This window comes from Macaca nemestrina (genome assembly GCF_043159975.1).
Source record: "Macaca nemestrina isolate mMacNem1 chromosome 8 unlocalized genomic scaffold, mMacNem.hap1 SUPER_8_unloc_2, whole genome shotgun sequence".
In the NCBI taxonomy this organism is placed as follows: Eukaryota; Metazoa; Chordata; class Mammalia; order Primates; family Cercopithecidae; genus Macaca; species Macaca nemestrina.
Genome location: NW_027257566.1, coordinates 364,593 through 389,713, shown reverse-complemented (window position 1 = coordinate 389,713; position 25,121 = coordinate 364,593). Strand labels below are relative to the sequence as shown.

The 25,121-nt window shown below is 51.0% G+C and overlaps 1 protein-coding gene across 1 annotated transcript in view; it reads right to left on the bottom strand.

Annotated features, from left to right (window-relative positions):
* Positions 1-2,891: 2,891 nt before the first annotated feature.
* The window catches only part of LOC139361101 (SH3 domain and tetratricopeptide repeat-containing protein 1-like), a 42,940-nt gene continuing 20,710 nt past the window's right edge, over positions 2,892-25,121 (bottom strand). The window contains exons 3-8 of the mRNA XM_071089582.1: positions 12,686-12,866; positions 11,354-11,504; positions 8,048-8,170; positions 7,185-7,341; positions 6,025-6,221; positions 2,892-3,278 (exon numbers count right to left, since the gene is read on the bottom strand). Coding sequence (XP_070945683.1) covers positions 6,118-6,221; positions 7,185-7,341; positions 8,048-8,170; positions 11,354-11,504; positions 12,686-12,819 — 669 coding nt within the window. The 5' untranslated portion in view covers positions 12,820-12,866 and the 3' untranslated portion in view covers positions 2,892-3,278; positions 6,025-6,117. The remainder of the gene's footprint in view (positions 3,279-6,024; positions 6,222-7,184; positions 7,342-8,047; positions 8,171-11,353; positions 11,505-12,685; positions 12,867-25,121) is intronic.

Sequence of the window (25,121 nt, the reverse complement as noted above, 5' to 3'; positions counted from 1 at the left end):
GGGTGAGTCCATAAAGTGAAAGCAACTTTATTAGGAAAGAAAAGGAATAAAAGAATGGCTACTCTGGCCGGGCGCAGCGGCTCCCTCCTGTAATCCTAGAACTTTGGCATGCCGAGGCAGGTGGATCACCTGAGGTGAGAAGTTCGAGACCAGCCTGGTCCAACATGGCAAAACCCTGTCTCCACTAAAATACAAAACATTAACTGTGTGGTGGCAGGTGCCTGTAATCCCAGCTACTAGGAAGGCTAAGGCAGGAGAATCGTTTGAACCCACGAGGCGGAGGTTGTAGTGAGCCAAGATCATGCCACTGAATTCTAGTTTGCCCAACAGAGCAAGACTCCATCTCAAAAAAAAAAAAAAAAAAAAAAAAAAAAAAGAATGGCTGCTCCATAGGCAGAGTGGCCCCAAAGGCTGCTGGTTGCCCATTTTCATGGTTATTTCTTGATCATACGCTAAACAAGGGTTGGACTATTCATGAGTGTTCCAGGAAAGGGGTGGGCAATTCCCAGAACTGAGAGTTTCTGCCCTCCCTTCCGAGACCATGTAGGGTAACCTCCAGATGTTACCATGGCATCTGTAAACTGTCTTGGCGCTGGTGGGAGTGCCTTGTAGCAGTTCACGCATTATAATTAGCACATAATGAGCCGTGAGGGCAATCAGAGGTCACTCTCGTGGCCATCTTGGGTTTGCGGCTTTGGCCAACTTCTTTACTGCAACCTGCTTTATCAGCAAGGTCTTTATGACCTGTATCTTGTGGGGACCTCCTATCTCATCCTGTGACGAAGAATGCCTAGCCTCCTGGGAATGTGGCCCAGCAGGTCTCAGCCTCCCTTTACCCAGCCCCCATTCAAGATGGAGTCGCTCTGGTTCACGTGCCTCTGACAAGTTGGCCTGGGTTGAGCGTTCCCTAGTGTGTGGTTGTTGGAGCTGTTTTTAGGAGTAAGAGGGATTGTCAGTAGGAAACAGGCCTCTGTTAGCCCTGGGGCTGGCACTCTGCCCCAGTATGTCGGCCTCATTTTAGTGGTGACAAAACTGGGGCTCAGAGACCTCAACTCCCTCATCTCGAACCCCCAGACTGTCAGTGGTGGGCAGGGGTTCGAATGTGGGACTTGAAGACCCATCATCTCCTCTGGTCCCCCAGTCTCTGCTGCCCAAGAGGAACAGGATCCCAGGATCCAGGCCCCTCATGGCACCAGCCAGGGTGGGGTGGAGATGGGAAGGCACAGTTCCAAAGCCCCCAGGACTCTGAGGCAGGTCGGGGGCCGAGAGCAACCCGGACCTGCGGATCCCACCCTGAGAAGAATGGCTGCAGGCCCGGCCCAGCGGGCAGGAGGTCTGTGTCCTCAGTCAACGTGACGGCGCTTCCCGCTCCACCAGCCAGGCCGTGCCGTCTTCACGTTTCCAATCATGCGGCCTCCTCTCCAATTCCCAAGCCCCACCCACAGAGACAGCGATCTGGGGTCCACTTGAGGTTTGTCAGCAGCTCTGACCCGCTGCTTCCCGCCAGTCCCGCGGCCGGTTCTGGAAAGCTCTCTGCTGCCCCCAGGTGGGGAGGCTCGGGGCAGGGCTCTGGCTGCAAGCATGGGGTCCGAGAACCTCCTGGCTCTGTCACCTCTGCTGGGTGGCAAACCAACCCAGGACTGAACCAGTGACACCTGTGGCGCTCCCAGAAACCTCCTGGCTCTGTCGCCTCTGCTGGGTGGAAAACCAACCCAGGACTGAAGCAGCAGATGGGTGCCTGATTCCTTATGATCAGAGCTCCGCCCACTGGCAAGTCTCTCTCCGGGCCTCAGTTTCCCCTTCCATTAAACGAGGGGCTTGGGGGATACCAAGGAGGGGTAACAGCTTAGTGAGGATGGCAGGTTTCTTCTGGGGAGATGAAAACATTTTGAAAGTAGATGGCGTGAGTGGTTGCACAGGACTGTGAATCCACAAATGCCACCACATTATTCGCGTTGAAATAGTTCATTGCATGCGATGTGAATGTCACCTCATTTAAAGTGTTTAAAAGAGGGGCCTGGGAGAGTGCAGTGTATGTGAGAATCACGTGGGACACCCACAGTCTCTGAACCTCGGTTTCCTTGCTGTAAACTGGCAAAGAGACCGTGTGAGCTGTGTTCCCTAAGGCCAAGAGATTCCAACAAGGAAAACCTGGGATTCCAGGGACTGGGATGAGGGCCGGGGACCGGAAGGGGAGGGGTATGTGGGGATGGCTTGGGGGCAGCCCAGATAAAGCTTTCAATACTTGGCAGCAGCATCTACACAGGCAGAGATCCCTGCATCTCACTTCCCACAGGGCTGACCAGTGGCCAGAGGTGGGACTGGCCAGGCTCAGCCCAACCAAGTCTGGGAGCAGAGGACACTGAGTGAGGGATCCCCGGGGCCACCGTCACTGGCCTGTGGCTCTCCTGACACCACAAGAGAGGTCCAGGAGCTGACCTTGGGTCCTAATGGGGGACACCTTCCTGGCTGCAGGCTGGCAGGGTGGTGTGGTGGTCAGTGTACTGGGCTCTGCGTCTCCGCCCCCACCTGCTGCTGTGTGACGGTGGGCCAGACACCTAACTTCTCTGTGCCTCTATTTCTTCAATGGCGAACAGAGACACTAGCAGCCCCCACATCCGGGCACAGTGGCCTGAAGGTTAAAGGCAAGGGCGGCACGAGACCTACAGCAAAAGCTCTGAGCAGGGAGAGCAGGGAGCTGCCCAGAGAGTTCCACCACCATCTCCCCTCTGGCCACCGAGGAAACCGAGGCTCATGGTGACCAGGCCCAGGTCTGTTGGACTCACGGTCCTTCTCATCCCCAAGATCAGAGGGCTGCCACCAGGGAAGGAGCTGGCCCCTAGACACAGCCCAGGAAGCACACAGGGAAGGATGCCCTGGGGACTTCGGTATGTTATTGCAAAGAAAAATTTATTGCTATTTGAACCCTGCTTTCATGCCCCATTTCCCAGAAAATGAGCCACGGGAGACACCAGGAGAGGGAGGAGACGATCCTTCTTGCACAAAACCCACTCCCTCGGATGCTGTCCTCAGTGAGGGTGGCTGGGGGCCAACCAGGGGGCCCACCCGCAGAGTGGCAGAGGAGGCATGTTGACCCTGCGGACGTTGAGCTCTGTGGCAAAGGTCCTGGCCTTCTGGTAGAAGAGGAGCGATTTCTCACGGTCCAGGAGGAAGTTGTGGGAGATGGTGGCCGGCCGCGTGTAGATCTTCAGCTGTGCCTTCTTGTTGCCCAGGTCCACGGCGGCTGCCAGTGCCAGCTGGTAGTACTCAAACGGGTCCTGAAGGGGACAGGTCATGCTCAGCAAAAGGGGGACTCGGAGCCCGTCTTCCCAGAGGCCATTCCTCTCTCCAGGTCATTCCACATGTCCAGCCAATGCTGGCTCACCCCATGAGCCCCGAAACCTGTTACACTGCTGTGGTCTCAGCTGCAGGATGTGGGGACGACCCTGACACCCCTGGAAGCCTTCCTGACTGCCCCTACGCCCCACTCACCCCAACCGTCCTGCCCCAGTGCCACCCTCTCCGCAGGCAGTGGCTGCTTTCCCCATGGGCTGAGGTCAGGACAGATCCTGCCTGCTCTGAGAGTTCCATGCAGGACCCGTGGCTCCGAGCCACAGCAGGGGCACAGCGTTGAGTGACCCAGGCTCCCCTCTGGCCCCTGTCCATGCTGACCATTTCCAGGCCCTCCACGGGACAGGCCAGGTACAAAACCATCTCACAGGTGTCCTCTCTGGCAATGTTCCCTGAAATATTGATGGAGTGTGACTCCCCAGACATCCACTCCCATTTTCAATGCGTCTTTGGCCCAAACTCACCATCCCTGGGTTGGGATGCCGCCTCCCAGACCTCCTCCTTCACCCTCCCATCCCCCACCCGGCTTCTCCCCGGCGCCTCCTCCACATGGGGCCACCCAAGGAACCTCTCTAAGACCCATGCCTGGCCTGTCCCTCTTTACCATCTCAAGATGGCTCCCAGGGTCAAGGACAAAGTCCAAGATGCAGCAAGTCCATTCCCCCACTGCCCCGCCCCACACACGGAGCACGGGCGTGAGAAGGCCCCGAGTCACCGCCACTGCTCATCCAATGCCCCCGGCCCAGCCGAACACTGGACTCTGTGCTGGGTGCGTGGCTCAGCCTAACGTCCTTGCTCCCAGTCTGAGGGACCTGGGAGTAAACACTGACCACACGGGGTGGCCCGGGCTGTGGCAGAGGGAAGCCCAGGAGCCTATGGGGGGCCCAGGAGGCCCCAGACTCAGCCGGGGGTAGAAGGCAAAGGCTTCCTGAAGGGGTGGGGGCATCCCAACTAAACAGGAAGGAGCCAGCCAATGCATATGTCTCTGTGTGTGTCTGTGCGTGTGTGCCTGTGTGTGCGTGTCCCTGTGTGTGTGCCTGTGTGTGCGTGTGTGCACCTGTGTGTGTGCGTGCCTGTGCCCGTGTGCATTTGCGTGGGCATTTCCATGTGCCTGTAGTGTGTGCAACAGCTAGTGAGTGGCAGGCTGAGCCAGGACACACCTAATCTTCCCTATTCCAGGGCTCATTCTCACGTGTACACTAAAGGGGACCCCATTTTAGAGGCAATCGGCAAAGATGCCCATTTACCCCTGCCTCTCTGCCAGCCTTCCAGGCCCCATGCAGCCTGGCGTTTTCTCCTACTCCTCTGGGCCCTGGGTCCAGAGCCTCCTATACAAGGAGGAGGTTGTAGCCTTGGAAAGACAGCCGCCATTGGCGAATTCCAAGGGGGCCTCCCTGTGGGAAGCTGGCCTGCGCTGACAGCATAGTCACGATGAGGCCCAGAGGGCTGTGCATGGGAAGGAGGTGAAGGAGGCCTCTGCCCCTCAACCCCAACCGTGGACTTTGGCCTCTCAGGTACTACTTGGCCCTTTCCTTCCTCCTGGGCAGGCGGAGTGGGCGGCAGGCTTGACCAAGAGGGATAAAGGCCTCTTCTGGGAGGCCCGTCTCCCTGGGTCCCAGGCGAGCCCCTGAGCGGTGAGTAGCGTCCCTCTGGGTCTGACACTTGGAACCTCCCTGTCTGGCTGGGACTTGGGAGGCCACATGGACCACTTCTGACCACCAGGTGTCGCCAGCACTGGGCGGGGGCCTCCCGGGCAGCCCCAGGCCTGCGGTGGGGGATACGGGCCGGGGTCTTAGGGCTGCCCCAGCCCCTCATGTTGTTCTAAGGACCCCAAGATCTCGGTCCCTGGACTGGAGTGCCCTGGCCCCTCAGCCCATAAGGAGCACTGATGCGGTGCCGGTGCGATGCTGAGGAGGGGCGGTGCCTGCTGGGCAGAGGGGTGGAGACATGCCAGGTCTGAGTCTGACAGTCCCAGCTCTCCACCCCTGCAGGGCTGGGGGCAGAGGGAGCACAGCACCTCCGCTCCAGACAGACCCGACCCAGCAAGGCCTCAGCCTGGCTGGCTGGGGCCCCGCCCCACTGCACCTGCCCTGAGCTGGGGTTTCCCTGTCTGTGAACCCGATGGTAAGACACTGGTCCCACCCCACCCTTCCTGGGTGATGTGAAGGTTCAAGGTGTCTCGGGACTCCAGGAAGGAGTTGCTCAGTGCAGGCTGGCACCCTGGGCAGGCTTCCTAGAGGAGGCGCCAGGATTTGGGTTGGATCTTGCAACGTGGATTCAATGTGAGGATGACGCCATCCTCCGAAATGTCCTTCTCCCGACCCTGTTTTGTTAAATGCAACTTGACACTTGACTGTCAAGACTCAGTTTTGGTGTCACCTCCTCCAGGAGGGTCCCCCTGACTACAATCCCCCTTCTTCACCCAGAGGCCACCATTGCCCACTCATGTGTCAGCCTCCCTGGCTGAGACTGAGTTCTTGAGGGTAGGGCCTGGCCAGCTTGGGAGCTGGGTTGTATCTGCTAACATTGCCGGTTGCTCCAGCCACGTGCAGAGCTCCAGGGAGGCCACTGGGCCATTCCTAAGGAAGGCTGGAACCCAGGCCTCTGGGTCTGGGTAGAGATCCCACTCCAAGGGGGCCGGGAACACCCCGAGCCCTGCCCCTCCCCACCCACCTTCAGGTCATAGAAGATGATGTCACCGAGCACCAGATACACCTTCACGTAATAGAGGGTCTCCTCGTCGAACTCCAGTGGCGAGTTGCAGAGCTACAGGGCCTTGAGGTAGAAGTGCTCCGCCAGCTTGCCCTGGCCCAGCTGATGGTGCAGGGCGGCCAGCCGGTGGTAGGCCACGTGCTCGTTCAGCCCGTCCCCTGGGGTGCAGGCCAAAGGGGCAGGTGTGAGGACGCGGCTCCCTGGGGCAGGGAGGGCACAGGCCCCTCAGGAGCAGGTATGCAGACCCCAGGCAGCACACCCGGCTTGCCTCCAGGCACCTGCGGTCGCCTGGGCAGCTCTGGCCAGTCCCTTCCAGGTTCCCAGACTCACTTTCCCATCTGCAAAGCAGAACTAATAAGGCCTGCCCCTGTCTACTGTGAGGCTTTGGCAAAGTCGGACTTGGATGGCCCAGCTCTGTGCCTACACAGAGCCACCTGCCTTTGCTCACTGGTTTTAACCAGGGGAGCCCAAAAGCCATGCAGTCCAGGTGCTCCCGGGCACCCCGGCTCCAGGCAACCCACAAACGTGACATCCGACTCCACCTGCGTGTGTCACAATCAGAGCCCCCTACTATGGGGAGTCAGCTGCACACCTACTGTGTACTGGGCCACGGGGCACAAGGTGCTGGGGCATGCGGCCTGCCTAGGGTTCCCTGTCTCTGGAGGGGGACAGATGACCCTGGCACAGCACCAGGGGATGCCCAGCCTTAAGGGGCAGACTGCTGGAAGGGGAACTGGGATTTTATCAGCCAGAGAGCCGTGTGGTTGATGAGGTTGGGAAGGGCACAAGAGAAAGGGAATGTGCCACTCAGCCTGGCACATACAGGGACCAACGAGATGCCTGGCATGTCTGGAAGGCAGAGGGCACACTGGGCGGCCCTTGTGGTCAGCAGCGGGAACAGGCAGAGGAAACAGAGCTCAGTCAGGCAGGGAGCTCTACACTGCCTGAGAGACCTCAGGCCGTGCCCCACAGCCAGACAGGGAAGCCAGTTGGGCAGATCTGCCTGCCTGGACAGGAGACCAGGAAAATCCAGCCGCTGTTTCAGCTCCTGCCCTGCAGACCTGGAGGCTGGGCTCTGGCAAAGTGTGGGTCCTGGCAGGGTGGGGGCTCAGGGAACTTACCCAGAGTGATGCTGAGTGCTAGGGCCATGTAGGCAAACTCCAAGCCATCCTGGGGCTTCTCCAGTGTGGCCAGGAGTGCCACCAGCTTGTTGCACAGCTGTAGCTGCAGCTCCGCCTTGCAGTTGCCTGTAGTCACTGCCAGGGCCAGGACCCGGTCCTACCACACAGGGAGGTGGGGTCAGGTTTCCTGCAGCACCCACCTTGCCCAGCGCCCTCCTCAGAGCTCAAACATGTGCTTGGAGCTTCCCACGCCCCAGCTACCCCTGCACCTCCACACAGCTCTGTGCTCTGGGATAACACACAGTTCAGACACCCAAGTTGGGGGCTGAAGAGTCACCTGAGGCCCATCCAGCTACACCCAGCAGCCTCAGACCAGCCTTTCCCACCTGGGCACCAGGGGTCTGACTGGGGGGAGCCAGCACTCCTCTCTGCTCTAAAAACACCACATTTATCTGTGCCCAGGGCTGAGCCACACCGTGAGCTCAGAGGAAGGGAGAAGCCGTCCCACTTCGGGGTGCAAGCAGACCTGGGCCTCCCACTGACATGCTGTGTGTCCTTTGACATGTCCCTGTGCCTCTCTGAGCCTCAGTTTCCTCATCTGGAAGATGGGGACAGAACTTCCAGCTCATGGTTGCTTGAGATCATCAGGTACAAGGGTAGAGCCATTGTCACATCCAGGCCCCAAACGTTTGTCCCGGGCAGGGGCATGGTCAATATCATTCCCGGTGTGACCACTTGGAAACTAAGCATTTGCATGGGTGGCCCCGCCTCCAGGTGGGAGGCCTCTGCCCTGCCACACCTGTGCCTCAGCCCTCCAGGTGCTCCCCTGAGGCCCACCCACATCAGCCCACAGGCCAGCTCACCCGGTAGAAGGACACGGCTTTCTCCCGCTCCCAGGCCCCATTGAAGAAGATGTTTCCAGCTGCCTCAAACAGCTCCAGCCCCAGGTTGGGGTCGCCTGTGTACAGGATCACATTCTGTGCCACCTGAAAGGAGACAGAAGTTCCCTCAAGACCCAAATCTGGTGAGGTGGCCACACCCACCTTTGCAAGCCTCCTTCCTCTCACACACTACAGGTACACCTGAGCATTTTGCAGACCCTGTGCATTAGGGCTGCCCCCACCACTGGCATGAGGACAATGAACTGATGCACCTGAGTGCCAGGAGGTGACTGAGCAGCTGCAGCCCAGGAGCCCGACACCTGTGAATCCTACCACCAGGGCTAGGCCTAGCCCACTTCCCCTGCACTCAAACCAGTCTCCGTGGCCCCCAGACTGCTGGGAGCCCATCCCCTGGCTCCTTTCTGGGTTGCCACATCCCTGCCACATCAACAGTGTTTGTGGGTGGGCCTGGTCCCCTCTTGGCCATGAGCTCTTGATCCCTCTCCTCAGCTCAAGGAGGTATATAGCAGGTGCTCAATCATGAAAGCTTCACCAGGCTTGTGGGCTTCACAATTTGTTCCAGATCACACTGTGTTTGGGAAAGCCTCTGAAAACAGCCACTATGATAGATTCATTTTGTCAGATGTGCCACGTGTCGCTTGGAGCAAGTTCTTCTGTGTGTTAACTGAGTGGTCACATTATTTGAGCATGTGCTGTACACCAGCAGGTGCTGGGCACTGTGAGGGGCCGCGCCTCTGCCCTCAGGGAGAAGATGCTGGCCACTGGGGGAGGATGTGCAGGAACCAGTTGGAGGGAGGGAAAAGGCACACAACAGGTGCTCAGCAGTGGCTTAGGAATGAGTGGATGGATGGATGAATGGATGAGGAGATGTAGACACATGGATGGATGGATGGGTGTGTGGATAGATTAATTTTGGGATGGATGGATGGATGGATGGATGGATGGATGGATGGATGGATGGACGGATGAATGGATGGATGGATGGACGGATGGGTGGGTGGATGGATGGATGGATGGATGGGTGGGTGGGTGGAATGATGTGTGTATGTCTGCATGTATGTATGGGTGGGTAGATAATGCATGGATGGGTGGAGGGTAGATGATGTATGTGCATATTGATGGCTAGATGGTGGATAGACGAATGTATGGATAAACCAATGGACAGATAGATGAATGGAGGGATGGATTAATAGGTAGATTAGTGGGTGGATGGATGAATGATGGATGGATGGATTGATGGATGGGTGGATGGATGATGGATGGATGGAAGGACGAACAGGTGGATGGATGGATGATGGATGATGGAAGCATGGATGGATAATGGAAGCATGGTTGGATGATGGATGGATGGATGAATGGATAAATGGATATGTGGATGGATGATGGATGGATGGAAGGATAAACAGGTGAATGGATGGATGAATGAAGGATGAATGGACGGATGGATGGATGAACAGGTGAATGGATGGATAGACGGGTGAATGGATGGATAAAAGGATGGAAGAATGATGGATGGATGAATGGACAGATGGATGGACACATGGATGAATGGACAGATAGACAGATGATGGATGGATGGATGATGGATAGATGGATGGATGGATGATGGATGGATGGAAGGATGAACAGATGAATGGATGGATGATGGAAGGATGGATGGATGAATGGATAAATGGATAGATGGATGAATGATGGATGGATGGAAGGATGAACAGGAGGTGAGTGTGATGGATGGATGAATGACGGATGGATGAATGGTGGATGGATGGAAGGACGAACAGGTGGATGGATGGAAGGATGAACAGTTGGACGGATGGAAGGATGAACAGGTGGATGGATGAAAAGATGAACAGGTCGATGGATGGAAGGATGGAAGGATGAACAGGTGAATGGATGGTTGGTGGAAGGATGAATGGACGGATGGATGGATCAACAGGTGAATGGATGGATAGACGGGTGAATGGATGGATGATGAATGGATGGATGATAAAAGGATGGATGATAAAAGGATGGATGGATGAATGGACAGATGGATGGATGATGGCTGGATGGATGATGGATGGATGAATGGATAAATGGATGGATGGATGGATGATGGATGGATGGATGGAAGAATGAACAGATGAATGGATGGATGATGGAAGGATGGATGATGGAAAGATGGATGGATGATGGGAGGATGGATGGATGAATGAATGGATAAACGGATGGATGGAAGGATGAACAGGAGGTGAGTGTGATGGATGATAGAAGGATAGATGGATGATAGATGGATGGATGGATATATCAATGAATGGATAAATGGATGGAGGGATGAATTATGGATGATGGAAGGATGGATGGATGAATGGATGAACAGGTGGATGGATGGTGGCTGAATGAAGGGATGATAAAAAATGGATGAATGATGGATGGACGGATGGATGGATGGATGGATGGATGGATGAATGGAAGGATGAACAGGTGAATGGAAGGATGAACAGGTGAATGGAAGGATGAACAGGTGAATGGATGGATGCTAAAGGAAGGATGGATGGCTGGATGGAAGGATGAGCAGGCGAGTGGATGAATGATGGAAGGATGGATGGATGATAGATGGATGGATGGATGATGGATGAATGGATGGATGGAAGAATGAACAGGTGAATGGATGATGGATGGATGATAGATGGATGGATGGATGATGGATGAACTGATGGATGGAAGAATGAACAGGTGAATGGATGATGGAAGGATGGAAGAGTGGATGGAGGGATGGATGGATAGGTGAATGGACGGATCATGGATGGATGGAAGATGGTTGGATGGATAATGGAAAGATGGATGGAAGGATGGACGAACAGGTGAATGGATGGACGAAGAGGTGAACAGAAGAATGATGGATGGATGGATGGATAGAAGGATGAACAGTTGGATGGATGATGGAAAGATAGATGGAAGGATGGATGGATGGACAAACAGGTGAATGGATGGACGAATAGGTGAATGGGTGGATGGACAGGTGAATGGATGGATGATAAAAGGATGGATGGATGATAGATGGATGGATGGATGGAGGGATGGATGATGGATGGATAGATGGATGGATGCTTGGAAAGACGAACAGGTGAATGGATGGATGATGGAAGGATGCATGGATGGATGGATGGATGGATGATGGATGGATGGATGGAAGGATGAGCAGGTAAATAGATGATGGAAGGATGAATGGATGGGTGGATGGAGAGTGAACAGCACAGGGGTCCTCCTGCATCCCTTGCCACTCACCTGGATGTACAGGTCCACCAGCTCGCTCTGCCGCAGGATGTAATAGATCTTCCCTGCTTGCAGCCAGGCATGCGCCTCCTTCTCTTCCTTCTGAAGGTCAATGAAAATCCCCAGACTTCCTTTGGTGTAGTCCAGAGCGGATCTGCAGGCCCTGGAATCAGACACAGGTGTCAGAACAAGGGCTCTCATCCTCCTGGAACCAGTCTGCCTCCTCCCGTGGGTCTGGTGACAGATGAATCTGGAATGTGCGGACTGGGAACGGCCCTCTTGTGTGTACAGTGTTCTGCTCTTCCCAGGCTGCTGGGAGGGCCAGGGTGAACACACATGGCATGGAAAAGATGAGGGACATCCTTCAGAGGGAATCGAGCATCATGCTGCCCTGTGGCAGGAGGAGTGTGCTAGTCCATCTCCCCTGCCTCCCAGACATGGCCTGTGTCTTCTCCAGATGCACCAGGAGCCGTTAGTGTCCAGGGGCTATCTGGGCCGATGGTTCTCAAGGTGTGCAGGCATCACAGTCACCCGGAGGCCAGTCCTTATAGCTTGCTGGCCCTGCCCCCAGAGCTTCCGGCTCCACAGGCCTGGGGCAGGCCCTAGAACTCCCACTTGCCACAAGCTCCTAGGTGACATGGATGCTGTTCTACGGGTCCAGGGACTACACTTTGAGAAGCATGGCTCTAGCACACTGGCCCATTTTCCTTCTGTGAACCTGAGACCAAGACTGGAGGCAGTCTCCCGGGTCCCCATGGAATCTGGCTCCTTCCCTGCTCTCTCAGTAAGTCTGACACTCGAGGGGGTGTGACTGCAGCAATGTCACTGGGCCCTGTGGGTGGGGTGGCCAGGGCCATGGTTACCCCACCAGGTCAGGATGCTTGGGGGAAGCCGAGTACGACACATATGGGACGTGAGACCTTGAAACCCTGCCACAGGGAAGCAGGTGACACAACTGGCTCTGTCTTCTGTGGGAGAGAAGCCACAGGTGGCTGCTGTGGTCACATTTAAGGGGACAGATGAAGGCCAGGAGTGAAGATTCGGGGCAGGCAGAGGTCAGATGACAAAAGCCACCTGACCATAGTAGGAAGAACAGCCCAGAGTGCACGTACTGCCTCTGCTGGGGTTGAGATGACCTTTGACCCAACAAGGGAGGCTCAAGCTGGGATTCACGGGCCAGCAGCAGTCCTGGGACGACCCCAGGCCCACCAGCTCAAAACATCTGATGCCAAGGAACCAAATGATCAAAAGGAGAGGGGCTGCTGGGGTCCTGGGCCAGCTTCCCTGTGCCCCCCTCCCTGCCCTGCCCGCCCCCACGTCCACCACTGCAAAACCAGCCCTTACCGCTTGGTGCCCAGGGACAGGTAGAGTTGACTGATGGTCTCCAGGAGCTGCCCCTCCAGCACTTTGTCGGCCACCTTGCGGGCCAGGGAGAGCTGGAGCTCATGGTAGATGACACACTGGGCCTCACTGGGCATGACGGTGCTATAGAAGTAGCACAGCCGGTGAACGGCCCGCAACTGGCCTGGGCAGAAGACAAAATGGAAGACGTTAGTCTCCCAGCATCGAAGCGAGGCTGGCTCGGCTCTGAGGCCCCTGCGCCGTGCTTGCCGCTTTCACACCTCTGTGAGCCTGGGCCCCATAGGCGGGGAGACTGAGCGCAGACAGGCCATGCACCCGTGCCAGGGCAGACGCCGAGCACACAGTCACATGGGCACACCTTGGTGCAGAGGCTCACGGTAGAGGCCGGCCTTCTTTACAACTCCCAGGGCCGAGGTCCTGGCCAGGCTCGGCCCCTGCACCAGGCCATCTATTTCTGCTTCACAAAGCCCCTCTGGCCAGGACCAGGGCCGCCTTCAGCCTAAGCTGATGAGGCCAGGGGCACAAGTAGACCCTGTCGCAGATGGAACCCTGAGAGAGCAAAGCCAAGCGTCATGTCTGCCACACACGGCATCATGTTGGGGGAATGGGGTTCAAAGCCGGGCCATGGCGTTCCCACACATGCTTCTCTCATGCAACCAGGCTCCCAAACCACACGCTCACTGGCCTCTCCCAAAGCCAGGGTGCTGGGAACGGTGGAAAGTTTCTGATTTTCTAGTGCCAGAAACATTCCGGAGATTAACACAGGAAACCAGGTACGCCAAATGGACATCTGTTACACATGCCACCCAACAACAGCTGAATACACAGTCCTCTCAAGCACCCACGGGTGCGGAGGTCACACAGCAGAAGAACAACAGAGGGAAGCATCATCAGGCTTTGTATATGTTTGAACCAGAGATGGCAAATAGGCTGCAGCCAACTGAAAACACCAGAGATTCATGGTGGCCACCTGAGGGGTTGTGCTCTTAAAAATCAAAAATTAAAATTAAAAATTAAAAAATTAAAAAAGGAAGGGGTCAAGAATCCATCAGGTCTGACTGAGATGTGTATCAGTGACTAACACCCCATATGGCAAAAGTACTCCGGTGCGCTTTGGGTACTCTCAGCTTCAGCAGTATTCAAAGGCGTGTGCTTCCCTAAGACTAAGCCACGGGAATACCCCCCTCCCCCACCAGCAACAATGCCAGGAGAAACGTCTCACATGGATTTGGCTAGAAATACAGTTGTCTTTAACAAATTAACACTGAATACATCCTGACTTATTAGAGCCTGCGAGAATGACATTCTCAATGATAACAGTTATCACTATAATCTCCAAACATCTGCAATCCTGCAAGGAGGAACTGTGACAGCGCAGGCCACATGTTCAGACTGCTTCCCAGACTGCCTGTTAGAGAATAAAAGAAATGAAACCCCCCTAAGAATGTCTTCACTCACATTTAGCCAGTTGTTCCTTTTTGTGCATCTCTGTGCTAAAATGCCCATTCTTCCCCACAGCCTGAAGTCATACGCTGAAATAAATGAGACTCACATGAAGCCAGAAACGTGCAGATGCCAAGGAAACCAACACAAATGAAATGGGCTGGAGAGTGTGGCCAGGAGGATGGTACTTCCCAGGAAGCAATTACTTCATCTCTGCCCATGAAGCAGGCAGCTGTCACTGTCCCCCAGGCCCATGCCAGCCACTCGAAGTAGGTTCTAACCAAACTACCTCCAACAATCAATGTAAATACACCACACAATTGGCTTCTGAAAGGACACCTTGTAACCAACAAGAAACTGTAAGCACAACTTTGAAAAACTGTGCAAATAAAATCCTTGGGAAGGGATCAACACTGCCACATTTTGACTCAAATACTGTTTCGTGGTAGCACTGCAATAATTCACTGAAACAAAAGAATGAATGAGGAACATTATATAAATGAATATAAAAGAATGAATGAAGAATGAACATTATATAAATGAATGTTTATATAGGAATCAGAGGAAGCATGACTAATCATTTAAAGAAATAGGTCAAGAAACTGCTAGGTTCAGATGCTACCGTGAGACACTGTCAGGGCCTTAGGCAAATTCACTTCTCTTGGTCCTGTTTCTAGGTTCATCAAAAAGCAGCTTTGGACTAGGGAATCTGTTGCTTTCCAATGCCTTCCTTCTGCGATTCCAGCCCAGATTTTAGGACTGCTCTCCCACTTGGTATATGAAAGCATTTTCTATGTAGAATAGCAAGAGTACATTTCTGTGTTGAATGCGGTTTGGGACCTACTCTATGAGGCAGAATATCATCATGTAATGTTAAGCATGACGACAAGGCGCACTCTAGATAAGGATAACACATAAGACGTGGCCATACACCTGCGCGTGCCTGGCAGGGAGATGGGGAAGTCTCATTTAATGAAGCCGGGGTGCCTGTTGCACCTTAACATCCTCAGTCCACATCAAGTTCACAACGTCCTTCTAACATCCAACCACAGGTATCACATACTTTTCCACACTTTCCACCCAAGATTAAAATATGCAGAGCACCGTGATAAAGACGCCTCCATCCCCAGCATGTGGGCTCTCATTCTGTAGAATTACATACTTTCGGGGCAAAATGGTGACCAGGTTGTAGCGGCAAGCAAGACTGGGCTCCGTGGGGACAGCAGGCCCTGCAGCAGCCACCACTCCTGTCACCACAGTCTGATGCAGCTGCAGAGAAGCTGTGGCTGAGGCCATTCACTTTGTGAGAGAACCGCACAGGAGGGAAAAGCTAGGGAAGGTAGGGAAGAGGGCAATGTCAGGCTTCTGAGCCCAAGCCAAGCCATCGCATCCCCTGTGACTTGCATGTATATGCCCAGATGGCCTGAAGTAACTGAAGAATCACAAAAGAAGTGCAAATGCCCTGTCCCACCTTAACTGATGACATTCCACCACAAAAGAAGTGAAAATGGCCGGTTCTTGCCTTAAGTGATGATATTATCTTGTGAAATTCCTTTTCCTGGCTCATCCTGGCTCAAAAAGCTGCCACACTGAGCACCTTGTGACCCCTACTCCTGCCCACCAGAGAACAACCCCCCTTTGACTGTAATTTTCCTTTACCTACCCAAATCCTATAAAATGGCCCCACCCTTATCTCCCTTCACTGACTCTCTTTTAGGACTCAGCCCGCCTGCACCCAGGTGATTAAAATGCTTTATTGCTCACACAAAGCCTGTTTGGTGGTCTCTTCACACGGACGCGCATGACACGCAGGTGCAGAGCCAGGGAAGGCTCTGTGATGAGAACAGAAAGGAATGCACCTCCCTGTACACACACTCGGATTTTATGACAATGTGGGTAGGGGGCTGAACTGGATGCCTGAGAACATTCCTCCAAGTTCCTTTGCTGATTTTCTAAATATTGGTGTAAAATCTGAACTCAGAAAGTTTTTTTAAATCGCTTCAATCAACATCTTTGTCTGGTGCTCAGCATCATGTCTACATGATCATCTAGAAAACCAACTTCAGTTCTAAGGCTCACGTCCTCCTACAAAGTCCCAGGGATTTTACAAGGGAATGCACCTCTCATTCGCATCAAGAACACACATAACTACCATTAAAGAAATGCTTAATTTGCTTACACAATTTTTTAAACACCCAGATTTGAAATACAATAGAGAAGACAACTTTTTGATAGCTCTGCTTTGCAACAGGGAACTGCAGGTAGAGAAAATAACCTGCCCTGATTTCTAACCAGTCAACCACCTGTCTTCCCTGGCTGCAGTAGGAGCAATCTTTCTGAGCTCAGGATGAAAAAGAACCCAGCTGGTTAAGGGACAGATAATCATCAGTTCTCAGCAGGCCTCCCGGGTCCCAAATCCCCATGTGATACGTGGAAGTAAAAAGCTATCAATGACCAAGCATCTGAACGCTTATCCCACCTCCCCATCTGCTTCTCCTGCCATGCAAATATAAAATTAATAAGCCTGCTATTAGAGAACAGAGTTGGTGCTGCATCTGTCTTCCTAAAATTACGGATAATTACCAGCCCACAATGGCTTCTAATCAGATTTGAGTGATCCCTTAGACAGGAAGCTAAAGTGCCTCAGCCCTAAACTGAGAAGAAAACTGAAACTGGAATGTTCTAGGTTTGATTTTTTCCCCCTTGTTCTAAAGTTGCTGTTCCCAAATCTCCTTCTACTGTCTTGTTTATAAAATGTATGAGAAACAAGGAAATTTAAAGACACTATAGAAATGGCCACTTTTTCTAGGTACAAGCTTTGTGAACATGATTTTCAGCTGCTGGGCTTTTTCTCCACAAACTGTGAGCCTGGAGTACATTTTCTCCCTCGTGGTTACACATTCAGAGCCAGGGAAAGTGGCTTTAGCAATAAAGAGGGGAGTGCAGTGAGAAGTGACCGGGCACTGAGAAGGGCAGACAGAGACTCCACCTCAGTGGCCTGCAGCATTCCTGGGCCTCGGCCTTTACTTTTCTATCTGTACAAGGGATCTAAAGGCCCGTGATTCTAGGCCACGACAGCTCTTCATACACACATACGCAAACATCACACGCCTATGTGAAAAGCTGTGACACTTGGCTGATTTCCTGAAGAAGTTATGTTGTATCATTTCTACTCAAGTACTCCACCTCCTTCCAGACAAGTATCTGAGGATGATGGGCTATCCCACAGCAATATGTGTAACCTCTCCTGCTTACGATCCCCATTCACATAGCATTTTCCAAAAGCATTTGGTGTGAAGTGACAGAAGAAAGAAGAAGAAGGTTCTTTCAGCCCATTCATTCATTCATTCATTCATTCAACAAATATTGACTGACTATCTACGTGCCAGGCACTGGTGATATACCAGGGAACATATAGTTTTGTAGGTAGAGACAGACAACCAAAAAGCATGTTCAAGAGTGATCAATGCAGTAGAGGAAATACACCAGGAAGCAGGAAGAACAATACCCCAACCACCCTACACTGGGGTGATGCTAGCGTTACAAAATGGAAACAGTGGCCGGGCGCGGTGGCTCACACCTGTAATCTCAACTCTTTGGGAGACTGAGGCAGGTGGATCACCTGAGTTCAGGAGTTCAAGATCAGCCTGACCAATACGGCGAAACTGTCTCTACTAAAAACATAAAAATTAGCTGGACGTGGTGGCACACACCTGTAATCAGAGTTACTCAGGAAGCTGAGGCACAAGAATCACTTGAACCTGGGAGGCAGAGGTTGGAGCGAGCCGAGGTCGCGCCACTGCACTCCAGCCTGGGTGACAGAGCAAGACTCTGTCTCAAAAAAGTAAAAATAAAAATAAAATGTAAACAGAGAATAAGATACCAAAAGAAAGAACATGAACGATTAATTGTAACAAAAGCCTTTGTAAGCTGATACTTTCCTTCCTGGATCCTTGTACCTTACAAATGGAAAAAAACGGCGGGTAGGGGTAGCATCAAAATGATGGTGATGTTTTAAGATGGCTTTGGGTTTCAGATGTCTGACAGCCATACTCATGTACTTCAAGGAGAAAGCTCTAGCTCTATAAGCCATCTGGGCAATGGTTTAATGTCTTTTTTTTTTTTTTTTTTTCCAGAGGGTTTTTAAAATACAGGAAAACGTGTGTGTTTATTTGGCTGCTCTGTGCCCGCACACGTGCAAACTGTCCTAACAGGTTTTTCCGTGTTTTCCTGAATTTGCCAGCTTGCCATAAACAGGCTTCCATGTCTTAATTGTCTATAAGTAGCACAAACACCCAAAAATGCAAATCAAGACAAGCTGTCCCTTCAACTGCTGCTGCCATGATGACAGCGAGCGACAATTGGCCAAATCAATACGTGGAGACTGAAGCTGTCTGGCAGACAGCACAGGGTCCACTGCTTTTCCCATAGCATTTAAAGAAACAAGCGGAAACTGCTCTCCACACAGGACAGACACGTCCTTTGTCCTTTGAATAAATGCTGCCAATCCCCAAAATACTTTCTCCATCACACTATCTATATAGAATTCAAGTTCCTTCCAATACCATAAGTAACGCCAGTGATAGACTATGTTTAGCCATAATGACCTATTAGCATTCTTTTTCCTCTAAAATGTTGAAATAATAACATTGAGTGTGCACTCACGAGGTGCCAGGCTCTGAGTTTGATCTCGCTGAGTTCTCATTGAAATCCGGTAAGATCAGTACCATATTCTCTCATTTTTCATAGATGAGGAAACTGAGGCATAGAAAGGCTAAGTAAGTTGTCCATGGTCACAGGTTATTTAGGAACTTTTCTCCAAACTTTCAAAAGTTAACTACTGCCACTATTACAAATGAGTTTCTATTTGTTTGTTTGTTTTGGTTTCTTTTTTTTGAGACAGGGTCTTGCTCTGACCAGGCTGGAGGGCAGTGGCGTGATGATGTTTCACTGCAGCCTCGACTTCCCGGGCTCAAGTGATTCTCGCACCTCAGCCTCTCCACAGTAGCTGTGATTACAGGCATGAGCCACCACATCTGGCTAATTTTTTAATTTTTATTTTTTGTAGGGATGGGGTTTCACCATGTTGCCCAGACTGGTTCCGAACTCTGGGCTCAAGAGATCCTCCCAGGTCGGCCTCCCAAAGTGCTGGGATTACAGGTGTAAGCCACAGTGCACAGCCCTACAAATGCGACTTGTACAAAGTCAGAGCAGTGAGCAGGAAGAGAACAGAAACTTCAGTGAGTCTCCTGGCTGTTGCAACACCATATCCCTCCTCCATACCGTAATGTGTCTACACCCACCAAGCTCCTAGACGTTGAAGGCAGGCCAGCTCAGAGACGAAACAGCAGTCAAGAAAGAGAAGATGCAGACATGCGTCTTGATTTCAGCTCGAGCGTGTATCTCTCCCCTGCAGCTGCACAGGCAGAAACCAGGGGCTGTGAGTCTGAGGCAGTGTGTTTGGTTCCTGGCAGGTAATCTTTTGGGAGACCATCCCATACAATTAGTGTTACACTTCTGAAAAAGGAAGTGTGACTTTTAGAGAAAAATCTATTCCATTTGGGAGAAAGGTCTAATAAAACCCCAAAGGGTAATACAACAACAAATTAAATTCATCTGTCCAAACTGAAATTCCAGAGCCCTCTGGGCACACGGCTGCTTTTCTGAGCTAAAATTCAGCTCCAGCTGAGAAACAGGTCAACTTTCCTAAAAAGATTTCTTTTTCACATACCTTCAATAAAAATTCCTTTCCCTCACTTGTTATTTTCCAGATTTAATGGCTCTGTTGGCCTTCCTCTTATTTAGACCATGAGCACTGACTGCATGTCTGCTACGGCTGGGACTCCAAGGGAGGCACCCTAGGGAACACAGATGACCGCAGCACAGCGACACCCTCAAGGAGCACACATGGGGAAGGCAAGATGATACCATCACAGCCTTCACACACAAACGAACTTGGCATCCATACCCCGTCCCATTTCTAGAAAACAACGATGCTGAGTCAGTAACATTTACCGAACAGCCTGCAGTGTGGAGGCAGGCACGTGGGGGCTCCATGCGGGGAAGAGCACCTTCATAAGGGGGCATGCAAGCAACGTGGAGGCAGGAGACACCCCCACGCACAAGGGCCAGCCCGGGGGCCTGCAGAAATGCCCATGCATCTGGGAGGACGGAGAGAGGAAAAGATACTTAAATGCTCCAAAATGAATAGAAGCCTCCAAAGAAACTCCCCCAAAATGGGGCAGGAATTTACAAAAGACCAAACCGAGCATGCGCAGTTACCTGAGCAGAGCGCCACCAGAGCGAGCTATCCAGGAAGAAACAGGGTCACTAGAAGCCTGAGCCTCTACTCCCAGCTCTGCGACTCATTCACCCTATGACCTTGGTGAAGGCTCTTAGCTTCTGTGAGCCACAAGAGAATCATGGGAAAACAGAAGATATGAAAACTGCTCTGCCTTTTTCACAGAACTGCTGAGGGAATAAAATCAGATAATGGATATTAAAATTCTCTGTGAATTACGAAGCGAAATACAAACGCATGACATCATTCTTACCATTAACAACAGCACTGTCAAATTAAGAGCAGAGTTAAGACCACAGCATTTTCCACCCCCCCGACTCCCGAGAGAAATAGTGAGTCCAGCCGATGTATTTGGGCAACCCCAGTATCTAGGCTTTGAGAGCCTCAAACAGCTCATGAACTCTGACAGTATCGCTCCAGCCCAGTGCTCACTAAGTTCTCCAAGACAGCCAACTGACAGAAAATACTATAGATTTTTCAGCTGGGCTTGAAGCCCTCCAAGCTCACAGCACAGCTCAACAATGAAGAAGAGGTTTTCTGCCACTAGACTCAAAAGCTGGCTTTTGTAGATTCCCATAGAAAGAACATTCAAGGCCAGGCGTGGCGGCTTATGCCTGTAATTCCAGCAATTTGGGAAGCCGAGCCAGGAGGATCACCTGAGCTCAGAAGTTCAAGAACAGCCTGGCCAATATGGCGAAGCCCCATCTGTCCTAAAAATACAAAAATTAGCCGGGCATGCTGGCGGGCACCTGTAATCCCAGCTACTTGGGAGGCTGAGGCAGGAAAATAGCTTGAACTCAGGAGGCTGAGGTTGCAGTGAGCTGAGATCATGCCACTGCACTCCAGCCTGGGTGACAAGAGTAAAACTCCATCTCAAAGAAAAAAAAAAAAGAAAGAGCATTCTTTTTTGCTGATGTTAAATTTCCTGTGCTAAACACAGAGAAATCATGCAACACTGAAATCCTGAAAAACATATCATAAAAAGCATTTAGTGACTGAAAAGGTATTCAGTATAACCTGTAACAGTGAGTTCCCCTCCTCTCTCCAGCCAGATCCACTAACGCTGTGACCCTTAACAATGCTTTCACTACCACAGAGGAAAATTAATAGGACCTCTTACCCCTCTCAGCTGACAGCTAAACCAGTTCTTCTCCCTGGGCTCACTAAAGATGGCCGTTACCCAAAACCAGGCTGCAACGACCCTGTAGATGTTGACTAACAATTTCAAAATTCCCATATTCTTTGTCCACTCCTAAGGAAGATGAACTGAAGCCAGGTGTCTCCAAGTCAGAACTAACAGAGGCCTTAAACATCAGATGGCCCATCCCCTTCTTTGACAACCGGGGGATCTAAAGCTGAGCTTATGGAAGAAAACAGCCTGTTTAGTAACAAAGCGAAAACCAAAGCCTAGTCACCTAACCTCTGGTCCAGAAGTCCTGTGACAATCCAGCACCCATATAGGATGAGTCTCCCTAACCAGAAACTCCGAAATCCACAACTTTTTCAGTGCCGACATGACGCTCAACGAAATGTTCATTGGAGCAGCTCAGATTCTGGATTTTTGAATTCAGGATGCTCAACCAGCAAGTATAATACAAATATTCAAAAATCCAAAAATGTAAAAAAATCTGAGACACTTCTGGTTCCAAGCAGTTTGGATGAGGGATATTCAACCCGATTTTTTTTTTTTTTCCTCTAATGAAGGAAATTAAAAACGAGGCCCAAGCAAAGTCATTCAATCCATACTAAAGTCATTCAATAGTTTAATTAGTACCCATTTAAAGTTAAGTGCTACCCGCAGATATTTAAAAGGATGAAAATATACATGCCTATAATCCCAGAACTTTGGAAGGCCGAGGCGGGAGGATCACCTGATGTCAGGAGTTCAAGACCAGCCCGGCCAGCATGGTGAAACTCCATCTCTACTAAAAATGCAAAAATTAGCCAGGCGTGGTGGCACACACCTGTTATCGCAGCTACTCGGAAGGCTGAGGCACGAGAATCACTTGAACCTGGGGGGAGCACGTTGCAGTGAGCTGAGGTCACACCACTGTACTCCAGCCTGGACCACAGAGCAAGACTCTGTCTCAAAAAAAAAAAAAAAGAAAAGAAAATTAATTTAAATTGTGTTTTCACATGGAGCCCATGTTCCCAGAACACAAGCCCTGCTCTATGCTCCAAGGGCACACAGGGTGCCCCTTTATCTTAATACTCACCACATTCCATGGCAGCCATTGGCATGTGTCTGTCCATCGCACTAGACTTCCTGTGCATGAGGCAGGGATCATATATTATTACCTTTCTGTCCCCAATGTCTGGCCTAGAAGACACTCAGTAAATGATTCCTGAACTAAGTCAGATACTAAGACATTTTAAACTTGTATTAACAAAATTGATTCAGTAAGTCTGCCAATGCAGCATTCATACCACACAGCTTAAATCTCAACCTGCGGATTTATCTTGTGTTCTGCTAGATTATCACCTATTAACATTCAGGAGGCACCTAGTATGTGCTGGGCATTACTAATTGCTGGGGACCTAGCACTCACAAAACAACATTCCTCGTTCAAAGAGAAGTTCTAGTATAAAGAGGAATAGGAGGAACAGGCTAGATTGATGAGAGAGCTAAGAAAAGGACAGGGTGCCGTGGGAAGCACCTGGTCTTGTCTGGATGGTACACAGTTAACGAAGTCTGAGTGCTTCATATAGCATAAGATCATCTCCTCCAAAGAAGCTAATGAAGCTTTGATTCCCCAGTACCAGAAGTCACCACAAAGGTGCCCACAGCCACATGCTTAGTGTACGAAGTGAAACCAAACAAACAAACAAAGCTCCAACTTCCAGAGGCAACGGTCCAATTATGAAATCCTCTGGCTACGTTCAATTGAAATTCAAGGTATTCAAGAGGCCAATATTTAAGTGATAAATTAACCCAACCACTTAAAACTAAAGTAGTCTTTGGTTCAAGGGGTAAGGGTATACTACGTTTTACAAATTTATTAGCTCTTAATATTTACATTTAAATATGATGATGGTGTAATAATAACTTTACTGAGTAGTTACTATGTGTTAGGCACCAAACTAAGCACTTTACACACACATTTGCACGATCCTGTGAGATGATAATGACCCCTTGTCATCCCATTTCATAGATGAAAGTCAGGTTTATATAAGCTTAAAAACTTGCCCAAATGACACAGCTAGTTAGCAAAACCCAGGCAGCCTGACTCCATAGGCCTTGTTTAAAGAAGTAATATTTATAAACTGTCCAGCACAGCTGTGGTACAAACGAGAGTTCAATAAATGCCTAAAGGGTACTTCATACCCAAAATCGTTTCCCGCCAATCAAACTAGACTTACTCTGGTTCTGCACAACCAACTGACAAATTATTGTTCCATGAAGAAAAAGTGGAATGGGTAGAGATCAGAATAGAGTGAATAACTGGTAAATATACTTGATGACAGGTAGTAACAGGATGTGGCATTTAGGCTATTTCCACATTTGTTTGCATAACACTTTTTCACAGTTCTAAAGCACAAGAACCATTCTAAGCTGGTGAAAGCATAAGGCATGTCTATGATCCAGGACTCCAATTCACTGTGGATCAGTGGATCTCAACCTTTACGGTATATCAGAACCACCTGGGGATTTTTAACAGCACTATAGCTGCGCAGGCTCCATTCCTGCAGATTCTATTTCAACTGGTCTGGAGTAAGCACGCATGTTTTTTTCACAGCCCCCCAGATGCAGCTAGGCTTGCAAACCACTGTCCAAGTTGCTCTCACACTTCTGCTCAGTTCAACACGCACTCACTGAGATTCTAAGCACGATGAATTGGGCTAAGTTAACAAGTCAGGCTCCACTCCCTAATAATATTGGCAAAGAAATCAATATCAAAGATTTATTCCAGTCCAAACCAAATAAGTTGCCGGGTGAAAAAAATGCCCTGGCATAGTTTGCCACACAAAACAACTTCCTGTATCTTCCCGGTCAGTAGCCTAGAGACTGACTCTGAGCCATGAGAATTCAGAATCAGGGGAAAATGCCAGTCTGAGGCATCTGCCACACTCCTAGCACACCCCCAAAAGCGCCCAGCTACATTTCACATCCACTGTCCTAACAGGGGTCGAAATAGGGAAGAGCAGTGCAATACAGAAAACAGAGCCTGCTGGGTGGCAAAAGGCTGGGAAATACCAGTCCTAGCCCTGCTACCAATCGCTCTGGTCACTTCTCTCTGGTCCTGGTGTGGCCAACAGTTACACAAGAGGGTGAGGCATAAAAACACAGATGTCAGGCAAGCTCCAGCATCCAAAATACATAGAAATTAAAAAGCATTAAGGTGATATCAAGGAATGTATGCCATCAACCAGAAAAGTAACTGAAATATTCCTTTTCCCTTTCTTAAGAAATCAAAAGTGGAAGCAGAAAATTGAGCAATCAGCCTACCAAGTTGACTGGGGCAACAGAATACACTCACGGATTCTGTTCACAACAGCGGGGGTGACAGACCAAAAGGAGAACCGCAGAGCGTCCCTCTCTCCTCTATACACCCATGCCACCAGCACGTGAGTGCGTCCACATGCAGCGCCCAGTCTCCTGTTCCACTGACGCCAGCGTCCACTCACCGCAAGCATAATAAGTGCCACATGTGCTATGATGCTCCCTCATCTCAT